The 16059-nt window shown below is 38.7% G+C and overlaps 1 protein-coding gene across 6 annotated transcripts in view; it reads left to right on the top strand.

Annotated features, from left to right (window-relative positions):
- Positions 1-4418, top strand: part of WDHD1 (WD repeat and HMG-box DNA binding protein 1) — an 85005-nt gene extending 80587 nt beyond the window's left edge. For all 6 annotated transcript variants that reach the window (XM_054448511.2, XM_063651610.1, XM_054448513.2 and 3 more), the window contains 2 exons: positions 859-997; positions 3620-4418. In XM_054448511.2, the coding sequence (XP_054304486.1) occupies positions 859-997; positions 3620-3820 (340 nt within the window). In that variant the 3' untranslated portion in view covers positions 3821-4418. The remainder of the gene's footprint in view (positions 1-858; positions 998-3619) is intronic.
- Positions 4419-16059: the final 11641 nt, after the last annotated feature.

Genomic DNA, 16059 nt, shown 5'->3' with positions numbered 1-16059 from the left:
GTGATCAGTAAATGTTAAATATTTGCATTAAACCTTCACTTGTGTGACTTAAAGACAATTTGTGTCATGAGTGGAATCTAATGAAATGTACAAATGTGCTGAGTCCGTGCTTCACCTAATGCTGATGCAGGTCAGCTCTGAGAGCAAGGGTGAGGCGATGGGAAAGGGGCTTGAGAAAAGTCGGGAGGAATTCAAATAGCTGGTTTGGGGAAATAGAAAAAGAGCCTACCAAGGACATGTGGTAGGCCACAAGGGCTAAGTGAGGTTGGAGACCTTGAGCCTGTCAACATTCATTAAAAAGTTGAAAGTACAGAGTTCATGGTTGCTGCACTTGCAAAATACAAACGTGAGTGATCGTTTTGAATTGACCTTACAAAGGATTTTCCAGTTCATTGATCCTGCAGTCTCCAGGCAGTTTAAAGTAATATGAGGCCAGGCGCGGTGGCTTATGCCTGTAATCCCAGCAGTTTGGGAAGCTGAGGCGGGCAGATCACGTGAGGTCAGGAGTTTGAGACCAGCCTGACCAACATGGTGAAACCCCATACAAAAAATTAGCCGGGCGTGGTGGCGCATGCCTGTAATCCCAGCTACTTGGGAGGCTGAGGCAGGAGAATCGCTTGAACCCAGGAGGCGGAGGTTGCAGTGAGCTGAGGTCGCTCACCATTGCACTCCAGCCTGGGTGACAGAGTGAGACTCTGTCTCAAAAAAAAAAGTAATATGAATTAACAAGTGTAACTGTGTCTTCCTTACTTTATATAATAGATGTCAAAGACTTATGATTGATTACTAACTTAAAATCATGAAGCACTTTAAACTCTGTCTTAAGTATAAAATGTTTTCACATAATTGTGATTTTAGGCCAAAGACTGGGTTCCAGATGTGGTTAGAAGAAAATAGAAGTAGTATTTTGTCTGACAATCCTGACTTTTCAGATGAAGCAGACATAATAAAAGAAGGAATGATTCGATTTAGAGTATTGTCAACTGAAGAAAGAAAGGTAAGGATAATTGTGCCGAGATTGAGATCTTAATGAATTCCCAGATTTAAAAAATTCTTATAGAAATGCCTTTTGGCTGGGTATGGTGTGTTATGCCTGTAATCCTAGCACATTGGGAGGTCAAGGCGAATCACTTGAGCTCAGGAGTTTGTGACCAGCCTGGGCAACATAGTGAGACCTCGTCTCTAATAATAATAATAATAACAACAATGATAATAACGATCATGACAACTAAAAAAAAAGGAAAAGCCTTTTTCTGTTTTTGGAAATTGAATACATCCACCAAAGTTTTGAAAGAGGAAAGTAAGTGAGGATATATGCTAATATGGATATGTAGTAATTATTATGTAATGGTGATGGGTTTTTTGTTTTGTTTTTGTTTGAGGCAGGTCTTGTTCTTTCACCCAGGCAGGAGTGTCGTGGTGTGATCATGGCTCACTGCCACCACGACCTGGCACAAGCAATTGTCCTCTTTTTTTTTTTTTGTAGGGACAACCTCTCACTGTGTTGCCCAGGCAGGATGGTTAATTTTTTGACAGTTTACTGTTTTAATCTCTATAAATTCCTGTATGTTTTAAGTTAGGAGAATACCCCAAGAAAAGATGCATTTGTTAAAAATCAAAAGTGTCAAGCTGAGTTTGTTGGCTCAAGCCTGTAATCCTAGCACTTTGGGAGGCCAAGGCAGGAGAATCTCTTGAGCCCAGGAGTTTGAGACCAGCCTAGGCAACATAGTGATACACCATCTCTACAAAAGATTTAAAAATTAGCCTGGCATGGTGACACACACCTGTAGTCCCAGTTACTCAGGAGGCTGAGGTGGAAAGATCACTTACTTGAGCCCAGGAGGTCAAGGCTGCAGTGAGCCGTGATTGTGCCACTGCACTCCACCATGGGTGACAGAGTGAGACCGGGTCTCTAGGGGGAAAAGAAATTAATAAGTAAAAATGAATTCACATTTTTTGAATACTACTTTAGGGTTCTTGCAAGCAGAATTTTTAAAAATTGTATCTACTTACACATTGAATACTACATGAGACTATTCCTTTTGGGAAAAAGACTGGTGTTCTGTTCCAGCCTTTCACATGGAAATTAGGACAGGTGGCTGGCTTGCTTCCGATGAACTTCTGCCATTTGAAGGAAGGAAGACACAATCTCTCTGTTAGAAGCGGAAGGAATGCGTGTGGTGTACCAGTTAAATCCTCAGGTTTCACTTCCCCAGGAATGGCAGGGCGCAGAACAGGCACCTAGTAACATAGATACTTGCTTTGGTAAATTGGGTTTTATGAAAAAGGTGTTGCGCAATGAGGAAGCCAGAAACTGGTTTAAACACCTTTAGCATCATTTAGAACCTCATTTACAATTTTATGTTTCTCATTTGTTGTTCAATAAAATGGCATCTGTATAAATAAGACTTTACACTGCAAAAGAGGAAGAGACTTGGCAAAGGCTATGATTGTGTTTTTGAATACTTAAAAATGTAATCAATATTTTTGAGGTAAACCCTAAACATTTACTTAAATCCAGTTTGTTAATGTGAGAAATTCTACAGCTTGAAGAGCCCTTGACATGGCCAGGGAAATAAAGTAGGAGTGGGGAACTATTATAGATTAAAAGAGATTTAAGAGACAGATGAAATGAATGGACCTTGTCTGGCTCTTGCTGAGTGAATAAAAACCAAACCCCAAAGAATATATACTCATTTATATAACATTCCTGAAATGACAACATGATCAGGATGGAGAATAGAGTAGTGGTTGCCAGGGGTTGGAGTCAGAGTTGGGGCGTGGGGAAGAGGTTCTGTATTTTGACTGTGGTGGTAAACAAACAAACCCACAATAAAAGTAAATACATACATACACTCAAATGAGTAGAAGTAAAATGGGATTGTTTCAATGTCATTTCCCCATAGTTGTGATTGTTGGGCTATAGTTTTACAAAATGTTACCACTGGGGAAAACTGGGTCAAGGCTACACAGGATCTTTCTGTATTATTTCATACAACTGCATGTGAAACTGCAATTATTAAAGTTTCATTTTTATTTTTTATTTATTTATTTATTTTTTGAGACGGAGTCTTGCTCTCGCCCAGGCTGGAGTGCAGTGGCGTGATCTCGGCTCACTGCAAGCTCCACCTCCCAGGTTCACTCCAGTCTCCTGCCTCAGCCTCCCAAGTAGCTGGGACTACAGGCACCCGCTACCATGCCCGGCTAATTTTTTTGTATTTTTAGTAGAGATGGGGTTTCACTGTGTTAGCCAGGATGGTCTCGATCTCCTGACCCCGTGATCCGCCCACCTAGGCCTCCCAAAGTGCTGGGATTACAGGCATGAGCCACCGCGCCTGGCCAAAAGTTTCATTTTTAAATAGTACTGCAATTATAGTATTTTGCAACTAATATGATTAATACAAGCAAAGCTTAGATTGAGATATAAAAGTAGTGTAAATGTTTAATGTGTTCTGCATTTAAGTAATAAAAGATTTGTTAACAATGAGAACACTTAATTCAAGTGCTAATTTTTCTGCTTTATATATGAAAATATTACCTGGAAAAGTAAATAAATCATTTACTTCTTATTTGTTATTTCCTAAAAATCTTTTCTTTTCACCCCTGCTATTTTACAAAGGCGTGGGCTAACAAAGCCAAAGGAGAAACGGCAAGTGAAGGAGCTGAAGCAAAGAAGCGAAAATGTGTGGTTGATGAAAGTGATGAAACAGAAAACCAGGAAGAAAAAGCAAAAGAGAATCTGAATTTGCCTAAAAAGCAGAAACCTTTAGATTTTTCTACAAATCAGAAACTATCAGCTTTTGCATTTAAGCAAGAGTAAAGGAAGAAAGTGACTCTAGGAAAGTAATGGATTTTTTTTTACTCATCTTTGAATATAGACTTGAGTCTTTGGGAAACTCATTATATATTTTTTAAAGAGTTTGAAGCAACTGTTTGTCTTTATAAGATAATGTAGTAATTATATTGGTATAGGTCACAGGACATATGTAAAAACTATCATCTTTGCAGATTACTCTGCCTCCAAATGCAGGGCCTTTCAGAGATGCATTGTGATTTTAATTACTGAGTTGAAGCCCCAACCAATTTGAATTTGTTTCTTAACCTTGAAAAATCATTAAAGCCAAGGTATTAAAACCTTTGTGCATTAATACCTTCTAGGGGTTTGGTTCATTTGGTTTTTGTCATGTACAATGAAGGACAATAGTCCTCTTCCCAGGTGTGTTAGCATAGACTTCTCTATATGTTTCTACTAGACCTAGGGGACGACGTCTTTTAATAATACTGGCCCTAAACATGTAAATAATCTTGTAGGTGAGACTTTTTCTTTTGTGTTTCAGAAATTTCTTCCTATGTGGCTTTCAGTTGTCTGTTTGTATAGCCTGTATTTTTTTGAAGTAAATGAAACTTTCTCATTTGTATATTTGGCTTGATATGGTCTTAATATTATCTTTCCACGAAATGGATATATTTCTAGAAAATACATCTTATATTTACTACCATAATTTCTACTACCACCCCCATCTTGCTCTGCATTATACACAGTAGAGAAGAACTGAAGACACTGCTGTAACAGTATTGCAGTCCAAGGCATCATGTGCTCCTGGTGGGATACTCTGGTTATCAACATCAACAGTACTTTCCTGAGCAAGACTTTGAAGGCCTGATAAGAGAGCAAAGTTACGGAAAGTATTTAACTCTTATTTTATATTGAACAAACAAGGTTTAATCATGTCATACATTTTTGGTTTTCTAAGCAGAGACTAATACAAATGCAGCCACATAAAGGCAGTGTACTGGGGGTGGGAGGGAAGGAAACAATCACATAAAATCAGCTGACTCAAAATTGAGGATAGTTAATAGGTTGAAAGGGAAAAAGTATGTTGAAAATTTAGACATAAATGAACCAAGAATATTCCTTATCTCGTGATGATTAAAGTTAGGAAGACATACATTTTTGATTTTTTAATTAGTAGCTGCTGTCAGAGACATTATAGCACAGTGGTTATGAGCACAGATTCCAAAGCCAGATTACCTAGGTTCGAAGACCCACTTCTCTACCTACTACTAATAGTTGGGTCATGTTGGGCTGGTGACCCAAATTCTAGCCTTCGTTCACTCATCTGTAAAATTGATATAATGACAGTACCTACTTTATAGGTTGTTATGAGAATTAAATGAAATGAAAGCCCTTAGTTTCTGACACATAGTAATCTTTTATATAAATGTTAGTTACTATTCTGATAATGATGATGCTGTTGGTTATTTCATCTTGCTTTGTCATTAGGTTTGATTCTGAATACTATACAAACTAATTTTGATTTCAGGATCTTAAGTAAAGTTTTATTTATAGTACATTGGAAAGCATGTTTGTAGACATGTATTCTGTGTTTGGTTCCTCAACTTGCTTTGTATATATTTTATAATACTAGGTTGGTACAAAAGTAAATGCAGTTTCGCCATTTCGGTGGCAAAAACCGCGGTTACTTTTGTGCCAACCTAATGCTTAAGGATATAATCTGTGTATATCGTATTTCAGATTCATAGCAACCTGATAATACCAAGGATTTACAAAAGGGTTTTTAATTCCCTACTTTTATTTGGCTGAAGGAAGGTTTTTGTATTGACTTGGTTTAACTTACAAATCAGAACTTTGAAACCAAGAAATATTATCCTTATTTTTCTGCTATATAATAGTAAACCTGTTTTTTTCCAGGGTTCTTTTTTTTTTTTTTCCAGAGAATTGGGACTGAATAGTATGAAAGTGAAGATGGAAATAAATTAATATATTAATCATCATCATATCAATAATATTGCCTACTTGAGCTTATTGTATACTATAGAAAATTGACATATACTTAATTTTATTCTCCAAAAGCAAAAACTCCTCAGAGGAGGTTACTTTACAGATTTATTTCGGAGAGCAAGTGAATAGGCACTGGAGTTATGTGCAACTCTGGGGACTGTGCTATGATCTATAGCCTCTCATATCTGTGCAGCAACCTGGGGTGAGTCACTGTCACTAACATGGAACAGATGCCAGGTAGTCCCTTTGGACAAAAGGATGAGGCCCATCCATGTAGAAAGCATCTTAATCAGTGACTGTCTTACGGGCCTTCTTTGTTTCCCATCTGTTTTATTATCAGAATATATAATTTTCCCCCAAGTTTTCATCTTGAATCTCTCAAACCTACAGAAAATTTGAAATTTGACAGTAAGCAACTGTATATCCTTCCTCTAGTTTTTCTTATTGTTGACATTTTATCATGTATGCTTTATAGACAGGATTTTTCCTGAACCATTTGGAATATGCATATACTTCATCCCTCAGTACCCAGCATGTACCCTAAGAATAAAGATTTTCTTCTGCATAATTACAATGCCATAATTACTCCAAAGAAATTTAACAGATGATATTATTACGTAGCCTGTATTTTATAATAAAATTTCCCTCAAAGTGCCGTTAGCCATTTTTACCCCCAGTTTAGGATCCAATCGAGAATCATGCATTGTATTTAAATATTAGAGGTAAATACTTTTTTTTTTTTTTTTTTAAAGACAGGGTCTCTCTCTGTCACCCAGGCTGAAGTGCAGTAACACAATCACAACTCATTGTAGCCTTGACCTCCCTGGGCTCAGGTGATCCTCCTGATCACTTGGGGCTGAAGCCCCAAGTAGCTGGGAGTATAGGCAAATGCCACTACACCTGGCTAGTTTTTGTATTTTTTTACATAGATGGGTTTCACCATGTTGCCCAGGCTGGTCTCAAACTCCTGTGTGTGTTTGTTTGAGACAGTCTGTTGCCCAGGCTGGAGTGCAATGGCATGATCTTGGTTCACTGCAGCCTCTGCCTTTTGGGTTCAAGTGATTCTCTGGCCTCAGCCTCCTGAGTAGCTTGGATTACAGATGTGCCCCACCATGCCCAGCTAATTTTTGTGTTTTTAGTAGAGAGACAAGGTTTCGCTGTGGTGGGCAGGCTGGTCTCAAACTTCTCACCCCAAATGATCTGCCTGCCTCGGCCTTCCAAAGTGCTTGGATTACAGGTGTGAGCCACCGCTCCCGGTCCCAAGCTTAGAATTTGAAGGATGGCCTGTGCCAGAATGGGTAGAAGGTGGTATTCTGGGATTGACACTAATTTCTACCCACTTTGGGACTGTATTATAAAGGACAAAAACTGATGGAATAGGAAATAAACATAATGGAATAAAAAAAAGCCAAAAGTTGGTCTTTTGATAGATTAATGAATTAGAAAAATTATGTCTGCTTCATCTGAAAAGTCAGGATTGTCAGACAAAATATTACTTCTATTTTCTTCTAGCCACATCTGGAACTCAGCCTTTGGCCTAAAATCACAATTATGTAAAAACATTTTATACTTAAGACAGAGTTTAAGGTGCCTTATGATTTTAAGTTAGTAATCAATCATAAGTCTTTGATATCTATTATATAAAGTAAGGAAGACACAGTTAAACTTGTTAATATTCATATTACATTGATCAAGATGAGAGAAAAGCACAAAAAATGATCTTAGGAATGAAAAGAGATTTATTAACTACAAATGATACAGATATAAAAAAGAAGCTTGTGGTCAGTTTTGTGTGTCAAATTGGGTAAGCTAGAGTCACCAATATTCAATCAAATACTGACTTATATGTTGTGAAGGTATTTTATGGATATTAAAGTTCATGATCAGTTGAATTTGAGGAAGAGAGACTATCCTAGATCATCTGTATGGGCCTGATTTAATCAGTTCAAAGGCCGTAAGAGCAAAACTGAGGCTCCCCTGAGGAAAAAGAAGAAATTATACCTGTGGGTAGCAACTTCATCTCATGCCCAAGGCTTCTAGCCTGCCAATCCTGAATGTCTGGCATGTGGATTTAGGGTTTGCGTGCCAGCCCCCATAATTATGTGAGCCAATTCATTGCAAGAAATCTTATATATATTTCCTACCGGTTCTATTTTTTTGGTTGAACACTGATTCAAGGTATTACAATTTTATGACAACAAATTGGAAAACTTTGATGAAATGAACAGGCACCTACAAAAGCAGAGCTTATTAAAATTGACTTGAGACATTTATGATAACAAAGAATAAAACATTTAGGAATACATTTAACAAAATAAGTGCAAAACTTACACTTTGAAAACTATAAAACATCGTTGAAAGACTTAAAGGAAGAACTAAATAAATTGAAAGCCATCTCACAGTTATGGACCAGAAGAGAATACTGTTAACATGATAATACTCCCTAAACTTATCTACAGATTCAATGCAATCCCTATCAAAACCACAGCTGGCTTCTTTGCAGAAATTGACAAGCTGGTCCTAAAATTGATATGGAAATTCAAGGGACCCAGAATAGCCAAAACACTCTTGAAAAAGAAGAGTAAGTTGGAGGATTCACACTTTCCACTTTCAAAACTTACTATACAGTGTGGTACTGTCTTTATATGGCATAAGAATAGACATAAATATTAATGGAATAGAATGGAGAATCCAGAAATAGACCCTCTCATTTACAATTAATTGATTTTTAACAAGAGTGCCAGGAAAATTTAATGGAAAAAGGATAGTCTTTTCCACAAATGGTGCTGGACATCTAGACACATCCCAAAGAAGTTGGAGCCCTACCTCATACCATATAGTGAATCAAGACCTAAATGTAAGAGCTAAAACTATAAGATCCTTAGAAGAAAACAGATGTAAATCTTTGTGACTTTAAATATGACACCAGAGGTACAATCAACAAGAGAAAAGATGAAGTCGACATCAAAATTAAAAATTTCCATGTTTCAGGGAACATCATCAAGAAAGTGATAGCCAAGTACAGTGGCTCACACCTATAATCCCAGCACTTTGAGAACTCTGAGGTAGAGATTGCTTGAGCCCAGAAATTCAAGAGCAGCCTGGGCAAGATGGTGAGACTTCGTCTCTACAAAAAAATTGCAAAAATTATCTGGGCATGGTGGTGCATGCCTGTAGTCCCAGCTACTCAGGAAACTGAGGCAGGAGGATGCCTAAAGCCCAGGAATTCGAGGCAGCAGTAAGCTATGATTGCACCATTGCATTCCAGTGGCCAATAAGCGCATGAAAAGATGCTCAATATGTTTAGTCATCAGGAAAATGCAAATCAAAAACCACAAAGAAAATGGGCACACAAGTACATGCCTGTAGTCCCAGCTACTCAGGCCACTGAGGTGGGAAGATTACTGGAAGTGCGGAGTTCAAGGCCTCAGTGTACTATGATACTGTTAATAGTACTGTTAATAGTTGTGTTCTAGCCTGGGCAACATGGTGAGACTGTCTCCAAGGAAAAAAAAACAGATAACACTTCACACCTGCTACCACTAGGATGGCTATAAGGCCATAATCAGAAAGATGAACAATAACAAATGTTAGTGAGGATATAGAGAAATAGGAACCCTTATAAGTTGCTGGTAGGAATGTAAAATGATGCCATTACCAGTTCCTCAAAAGGTTAACCAGCAATTCCATAGCTAGCTATAAGCCCAAAATCAATGAAACTGTGTATCCACATGAAAACATACATGAATATTCATACACCATTTTCCCTGATAGCTGAAAAGTAGAAACAACCCAAATGTCCATCAACTGATGAATGGATAAATGTTATTTGATAAGAAAAAGAAGTGAAGTACTGATACATGTTATAACATGAATAAACCATAAAAACACTATGATAAGTGAAAGAAGCCTCACAAAGAACCACATATTTTATCTTATTTTTCTAAAAAGAAAAATGAACTTATTAAGAGGGATATTTTATTAACAGGGGTGGAGGAAAAAAGAAACACAAAATACTAGTAAGCAAGTAATTGGGGCAATTTATAGAGTGGTATTCCTAATGGAATATAAACTTCTGGTCCAGAGAAATGATTTTTCAATAACTTAGGGGAGCACTGAAACTTGTCAGAAACCTGGAATTCCCTTCATAGCATTGGGGTTAGGACTGCTAGTGATTTTCCAACATAGGGTGTTCATGTTCAAAGCTTGAGTAAATACTGAGTGCCAGATCAGGACATGAAAACAACCTGGTAAGCTATTTAAGAGTTAGGAAGCTGGGCGAGGCGGCTCATGCCTGTAATCCTAGCCCTTTGGGAGGCTGAGATGGGCAGATTGCCCGAGCTTAGGAGTTCGAGACCACCCTGGGCAACATGGTGAAACCCCCTCTTTACTAAAATACAAAAAGCTGGGCATGGTGGCGCGCACCTGTGGTTCCATCTACTCGGGAGGATGAGGCACGAGAATTGCTTGAACCTGGGAGGCGGAGGTTGCAGTGAGTGGAGATCGTGCCATTGCACTCTAGCCTGGGCAACAGAGCAAGACTCTGTCTCAAAAAAAAAAAAAAAAAAAAGGAATATTTTGAGAATATGTCATTGTCCCTATAGCAGAGTGGAAGCACTCCAGGCCATACTCCCAAGCCCAAGTCGGCCTTATATAGATGTTAATCTGCCAGTTCAGGGGAAGAGCCTCAAAATAATTCCCTTTAAAGACAACAAGATTCTCCTTATCCACGAAGCCCTTCCCGTCCTGCTCAGGCGTGGGCAGACCAGGGCTTGTTCATCTTGAGGCCCAGGATCCTGCCCACTTCAGTCCAGAATATACTAGTCTGATTTTTGAAATATCAACTTAAGCTCATGGGGGCTGGCAGCCTGGAAGTTTTTATAGGGCTGACTGACTAGCAGGGTAGAAACCCGGAAATCGAGGTCAGAGTTGATGTTGTAGAGTGAAATCAGCAGGGTGGGCTGGCAGGCTGTCTTGAGGCAGGATGGCTAGTGAGGATACCTTCAAACAGAGGACCACATATTTTGATTCCACTTTTATGAAATGTCCAGAATGGGCAAATCTATAGAGACAGAAAGTAGATTGGTGGTTGCCTAGGACTGGGAGTTAGGGGGCAAGTGGGAGTGACTGATAATGAATACAGGGTTTCTTTTTGGAGTGATGAAAATTTTCTAGAATCTGGTTTTAGATAGTGGTAGTTGTTGCATAATTATATGAATTTACTAAAAACCAATGAATTGGCCGGGTGCGGTGACTCACACCTGTAATCCCAGCACTTTGGGAAGCCAAGATGGGTGGATCACCTGAGGTCAGGAGTTCGAGACCAGCCTGGACGACATGGTGAAACCCCATCTCTACTAATACAAAAATTAGCTGGTCGTGGTGGTGCATGCCTGTAATCCCAGCTACTCTGGAAGCTGAGGCAGGAGAGTCACTTGAACCCAGGAGGCAGAGGTTGTAGTGAGCGGAGATCGCACCACTGCACTCCAGCCTGAGTGAGGAGCAAAACTGTCTGAAAAACAAGAACAATAACAAAAAAACAATGGGCCAGGCATGGTGGCTCACGCCTGTAATCCCAGCACTTTGGGAGGCTGAGGTGGGCGGATCACGAGGTCAACAGATAGAGACCATCCTGGCCAACATGGTGAAACCCCATCTCTACTAAAAATACAAAAATTAGCTGGGCGTAGTGGTGCGCACCTGTCGTCCCAGCTACTCAGGAGGCTGAAGCAGGAGAATGGTGTGAACCCAGGCGGCGGAGCTTGCAGTGAGCTGAGATCATGCCATTGCACTCCAGCCTGGCGACAGAGCGAGACTCCGTCTCAAAAACACAAACAAAAAACAAAACAAAACAAACAGAAAAAAAATGAATTGTATACTTTAAATGGGTGAAAGTATGGTATATGAATATGGCTCAATAAAGTTGTTATTGTAAAACTAACTCAAGAAAAAATGAATAGTCTATAACCAATTTTTAAAATTAGTCTATATTTAGAATTCTTTTCAAAAAGACAACCACCAGGCTAGATGAATTTAAAATTATATCACAATGAAGTAAAATTTACAGTCTTATATAATTATGGAGTATAATGATGTCATAATCTTGATATAAAATTTGACAAGGTTAGTTCAAGAAAGAAAAATTATAAACCAATCTCATTCATGAACATAAGATGAAAAATCTTAAGTGAAAGTTTTAGTAGGCCAGATCCAACAATGTATTAAAAAATACTATTCAGCTACCCCATTGGCTTAATCCTAAAAACACAAGATTGGTTTAACAGTAGAAAGTCAGTTAATGCTGATTAAAGCACAAAATTAAAGTGTTCTTTCACAAAAGCATATATCTTGTTCAAAGAGATTTGTGCCATCTGGTTTATTTCTGTCACTTTATGGAATTAATTTTGTATGTCACTAGACCATATCACCCAAGGGCTTATAAACACACTCAAGTATTTTGATAACGAGGATAGTAATATAAGCATAAATTTAAAGTACTCCAAGACTTGTTAAAAAGGGAATAATGCTATTGTTTCTTTACTTGTAAGTTGTATTTTATTTATCTATACGTTTGTTTATTTTAGATATGGGGTGTCACTCTGTCACCCAGGCTGGAGTGCAGTGGTACAATCATAGCTCACTGTAGCCTCGAATTCTTAGGCTCAAGGGACACTCTCACCTCAGCTTCCTGAGGAGCTGGGACTATAGGAATTTGCCACCGTGCCCAGCTGGTTTTTTTTTTTTTTTTTCTTTTTTGAGACGGAGTCTCTCTCTGTCACCCAGTCTGGAGTGCAGTGGCATGATCTCAGCTCACTGCAAGCTCTGCCTCCTGGGTTCATGCCATTCTCCTGCCTCAGCCTCCCGAGTAGCTGGGACTACAGGTGCCTGCCACCATGCCCGGCTAATTTTTTTTTTTTTTTTTTTTTTTTTTTAGTAGAGACAGGGTTTCACTGTGTTAGCCAGGATGGTCTTGATCTCCTGACCTCGTGATCCACCCACCTCAGCCTCCCAAAGTGCTGGGATTACAGGCGTGAGCCACTGCACCCAGCCACAACTGATTTTTTTAATCTCTTGATTTTTAATTTTTTTGTAGAGATAGAGTCTCGCCATCTTGCCCAGGCTGGTCTCGAACTCCTGGGCTCAATCAGTCCTCCCACCTCGGCCTCCCAAAGTGTTGGAATTACAGGTGTGAGCCATGTCTGGCCGTAAATTGTATTTATTTATTATTTTTCCTTTTTAAAAAATTTCCAGCCGTATAAATTAATTTAGTAGATTTCTATCTTCTACTTTTCCTTTTAAAAAATTTTCCAGCCCTGTAAATTAATTTAGTAGATCTCTATCTTCTGCTTTCTCCTTGCATGTTTCTGTCAGAATTTATGTGTCTCTTTTGTAATTGTGGATACTTGTTTATCTCACCAAGAGACCCAGGTTTTTGAGAGTCACCATGCTGGTGAGGTGATTGGCATAGTCAATACAGTATAAGCTTTGGAGTTTGATAGGCTTAGGGTTTATATTTGGCTTTACCACTGGGGATATGAGGCCTTGGGGGACCACTTAACCTCTCGGACTTCCTATTATTTATGATCCTTGTAATAAAAAGGACAATAATTTCCTGCGCAGACCTCCTTCTTAGACAATCTGCACAGTCCACATCTCCAGAAGGATAGTCCACATATCTCTTGCCATCACTTCGTCTGGCCACAGCTGTGCTAGTAGAAGTGCAATTGACCCCAATATTGGGGGATCTAATATCTCTCCCATTTGTCTGGAATTTGGACACAGAAGCCAAATTAGTTCATCTGCAGAATTAAACTGCATGGTCATGTAGAGGTGATGCCACAGCCACAGCAGAGGAAAGCTAAAGTGGGGAAGGAGAGAGAGCATCACTGAGCAGAGAAAACCAATCTAGTGAAAGTTAGAAAAGTGGGAAAAAAAATTAAAAACAAACTGAAAAATTATCACCTCAATATTGTCGCAGCTGCTTTTGTGGCTCTGATAACAAAAAACTTAGAGAAAGAAGGATGAAGAGCTGGCATTCTAATTCTTGGAGCAGATTAATGGCAAATGAAACATTTTGCCCAAGATTGGAAATGGCCCATCAAAAAGAGTGTTCCTCTCTGAAGACTGGATTGGAATTGATACAGCTGGTGTTTCCAAAGAGGGAGGAGTATTAATGTGGTTTGGTGAGATAGAGACTCTATATGACATCATTTCCTCCACATATGAAATGTTATAGCAGCTGATTAAAAATAGTAGCTGGGTGTATCTAAAATATATGAAGAACTCTTAACGTTAAAAAACAAAACCAAAACATAATCCAATTAGAAACTAAGGAAAAGACATGCACAGACATTCAGTAAAAGGTTATACAGCTGGCAAATAAACACATGAAAAGATGTTCAATGATCACTAGCCATTACAGAAATGCAAATTAAATCTACAGTGAGATATTACTACAGGACTTTCAGAAAAGCCAAAATGAAAAATCGTGATACCAAATGCTGTTGATACAAATGAGGATGCAGAGAAACTGGATCGCTTATATATGGCTGGTAGGAATGTAAAACTGTACAGCCTCTCTAGGAAATAATCTGTCAGTTTCTTTCAAAACTAGAATGCATTTAACATACAACCCAGCAATTGCCCTCTTGGGCATTTATCCCAGAGAAATGAAAACTTATTTTTACACAGGGACTTGTACATGACTGTTCATATCAGCTTTATTTGTAATCGTACCAAACTGAAAACTACCCTAATGTCCCTCAATGTGTTAATGGTTAAACAAACTATGGTACATTCATATCATGGTATACTACTCAGCAATGAAAAGGAATAAACTACTGATACACTCCACAACTTGGATTAACCTCAAAGACATTATTCTGAGTAAAAAAAGCCAATCTCAAAGGAATATAAACTACAAAATGTAATTCATATAACATTCATGAAATAATTGTAGAGATAAAGAACAGATTACTAGTTATCAAAGTTAAAGAAGAAGGCCAGGCATAGTGGCTCACACCTGTAATCCCAGCACTTTGGGAGGGCGATGTGAGCCCAGGAGTTTGAGACCAACCTGGACAACATATGAGACCCCATCTCTACCAAAAATTGAAAAATTAACCAGGTGTGGTGGCACATATCTGTAGTCCCAGCTTCTTGGGAGGCTGAGGTGAGAGGATTGCTTGAGTTTGGGAAGTTGAGGCTTCAGTGAGCCCTAATTGTGCTACCACATTCCAGCCTGCACAACAGAATGTCTCTATTTAATTTTTTTCTTCTTTTTCTCTTGACATAGAGTCTCGCCCTGTTGCCTAGGCTGGAGTGCAAGTGGTATGATCTCTGCTCCCTGCAACCTCCACCTCCCAGGTTCAAGTGATTCTCCTACCTCAGCCTCCTGAGTAGCTGGGATTACAAGCGTGTGACACCACACCCGGCTAATTTTTGTATTTTTAGTAGAGATGAGGTTTCACCATATTGGCCAGGCTGGTCTTGAACTCCTGACCTCAAGTGATCCACCTACCTTGGACAGAGACACTCTCTGAAATGAAATGAAATGAAATGAAAAAGAAAAACCCTAATGTGGCATTTGTAGCTATTGGGAGAGAATTTGTATTCCTGACTCCCCAGCATGGCAAAAGCTCTTCAGGAACAGATGTGTTTTTTTTGGTATCTTCAGAGCCTGGCACAGTGCCTATCCTAAACAAGGTCAACAATATATTTCTCCTGTGGACACTGATAAAGGATTCTGAGCCCACAACTGGGTAATCTGAGTAATCTTTGTCAGTATATCAAGAAAAATAGTCACAACTGTTTTGTAGTCATTTTATGCTTAATCTTCAGAAGAATAAAAGGAGAGTAAAAAAAAAAACTTTAATAGAAATGTTAGCAAGAATTTAAACAGTACACCTTTGTTTCAAGTAAATGCTGGTGCACAAACATTTTAAAAGATTACACACTTGAACATGGGAGGCAGAGGTTGCAGTGAGCCAAGATCACCCCATTGCACTCCAGCCTGGGCGACAGAGTGAGACTTTTGTCTCAAAAAAAAAATATATATATATATATATCTGGAAAAGATGGAAAAGTATGATAAAAGAATTCCTTAAATCATGAAATAGCAAAATGTGAAATAAGAAAAACAAGATCAGTAAGATTCCATAATGTATCTTGGATTTATAAAAGCATCAATGAATCCACAAGGCAATCTCAAGATAGAATTTTTTTTTTCTATTTGTTTAAGTAAATTTCTCTTGTTC

Source organism: Pongo pygmaeus, chromosome 15 (genome assembly GCF_028885625.2).
Source record: "Pongo pygmaeus isolate AG05252 chromosome 15, NHGRI_mPonPyg2-v2.0_pri, whole genome shotgun sequence".
Lineage (NCBI taxonomy): Eukaryota > Metazoa > Chordata > Mammalia > Primates > Hominidae > Pongo > Pongo pygmaeus.
The sequence above is the reverse complement of the archived record's forward strand: the minus strand, read 5'-3'. Positions and strand labels throughout refer to the sequence as shown.